The sequence below is a fragment of the Pygoscelis adeliae genome, unplaced genomic scaffold, assembly GCF_000699105.1.
Source record: "Pygoscelis adeliae isolate BGI_AS28 unplaced genomic scaffold, ASM69910v1 Scaffold29, whole genome shotgun sequence".
NCBI classification, from domain to species: domain Eukaryota; kingdom Metazoa; phylum Chordata; class Aves; order Sphenisciformes; family Spheniscidae; genus Pygoscelis; species Pygoscelis adeliae.
Genome location: NW_008825611.1, coordinates 389,599 through 390,653, shown reverse-complemented (window position 1 = coordinate 390,653; position 1,055 = coordinate 389,599). Strand labels below are relative to the sequence as shown.

The following is a 1,055-nucleotide window of genomic DNA, read 5'->3' as shown; positions in this document are numbered from 1 at the left end:
TGCCGAGTACAGGGGCACGATCGCTTCCCTGCTCCTGCTGGCCACACTAGTTCTGATACAGGCCAGGATGCCATTGGCCTTCTTGGCCGCCTGGGCACACTGCCGGCTCATGGTCAGCCGGCTGTCGACCAGCACCCCCAGGTCCTTTTCCGCCAGGCAGCTTTCCAGCCACTCTTCCCCAAGCCTGGAGCGCTGCGTGGGGTTGTTGTGGCCAAAATGCAGGACCCGGCACTTGGCCTTGTTGAATCTCATACAGTTGGCCTCGGCCCATCGATCCAGCCTGTCCAGGTCCCTCTGCAGAGCCTTCCTACCCTCGAGCAGATCAACACTGCCGCCCAACTTGGTGTCATCTGCAAACTGACTGGGGGTGCACTCGATCCCCTCGTCCAGATCATTGATAAAGATATTGAACAAGTCCGGCCCCAAAGATAGGTGTGTATATATATATTTATACACCAGAATAAATACTTACAGATTTGGCGAGATAAATACTTAAGGTCACAAAAGATATACAAGGGTTTCTGCGTTCATTGTTGCCTGTGTTTTGGGACAGTGATTTATTCCACAATTTGATGTTTGGTTTTTTTTCTAGCCGAAAACTGTTCAGGCTACTGCACGTGCGCTCACTGTTTGGAGCAGCCCGGCTGCGGCTGGTGCACCGATCCGAGCAACACCGGCAAGGGGAAGTGCATCGAAGGCTCCTATAGAGGTCCGGTCAAGATGCCAACCCCATCCGCAACAGGGAAACACAGCTTGGAGCCCGTCCTTAATGTCAGCATGTGTCCCGTGGAGAACAGCTATAATTGGTCCTTTATTCAGTGTCCAGGTAAATGAGCAACATTTAATTGTTCAAACATTTCAGTAGCAGCAACAGTTAAATGCAAGGGGAGAGACTGTTTAAGACTGTAGTGACGTCTGTGTTCCCTCCTGTTAACGGAGGGAGGAAAAGAGCTTGGAAGACAAACAAGAAATAACACATTTTGAGATGGAAGGAGTTCTGCAGGTATCCATAAGCGAGCTGCAGAGATATGCTGCGTGAAGACTTATCTATGCAT

The 1,055-nt window shown here is 50.6% G+C and overlaps 1 protein-coding gene across 1 annotated transcript in view; it reads left to right on the top strand.

Annotated features, from left to right (window-relative positions):
- Positions 1-1,055, top strand: part of ATRN (attractin) — a 117,233-nt gene that overhangs the window by 42,331 nt on the left and 73,847 nt on the right. Inside the window, exon 18 of the mRNA XM_009332713.1 lies at positions 593-826. Coding sequence (XP_009330988.1) covers positions 593-826 — 234 coding nt within the window. The remainder of the gene's footprint in view (positions 1-592; positions 827-1,055) is intronic.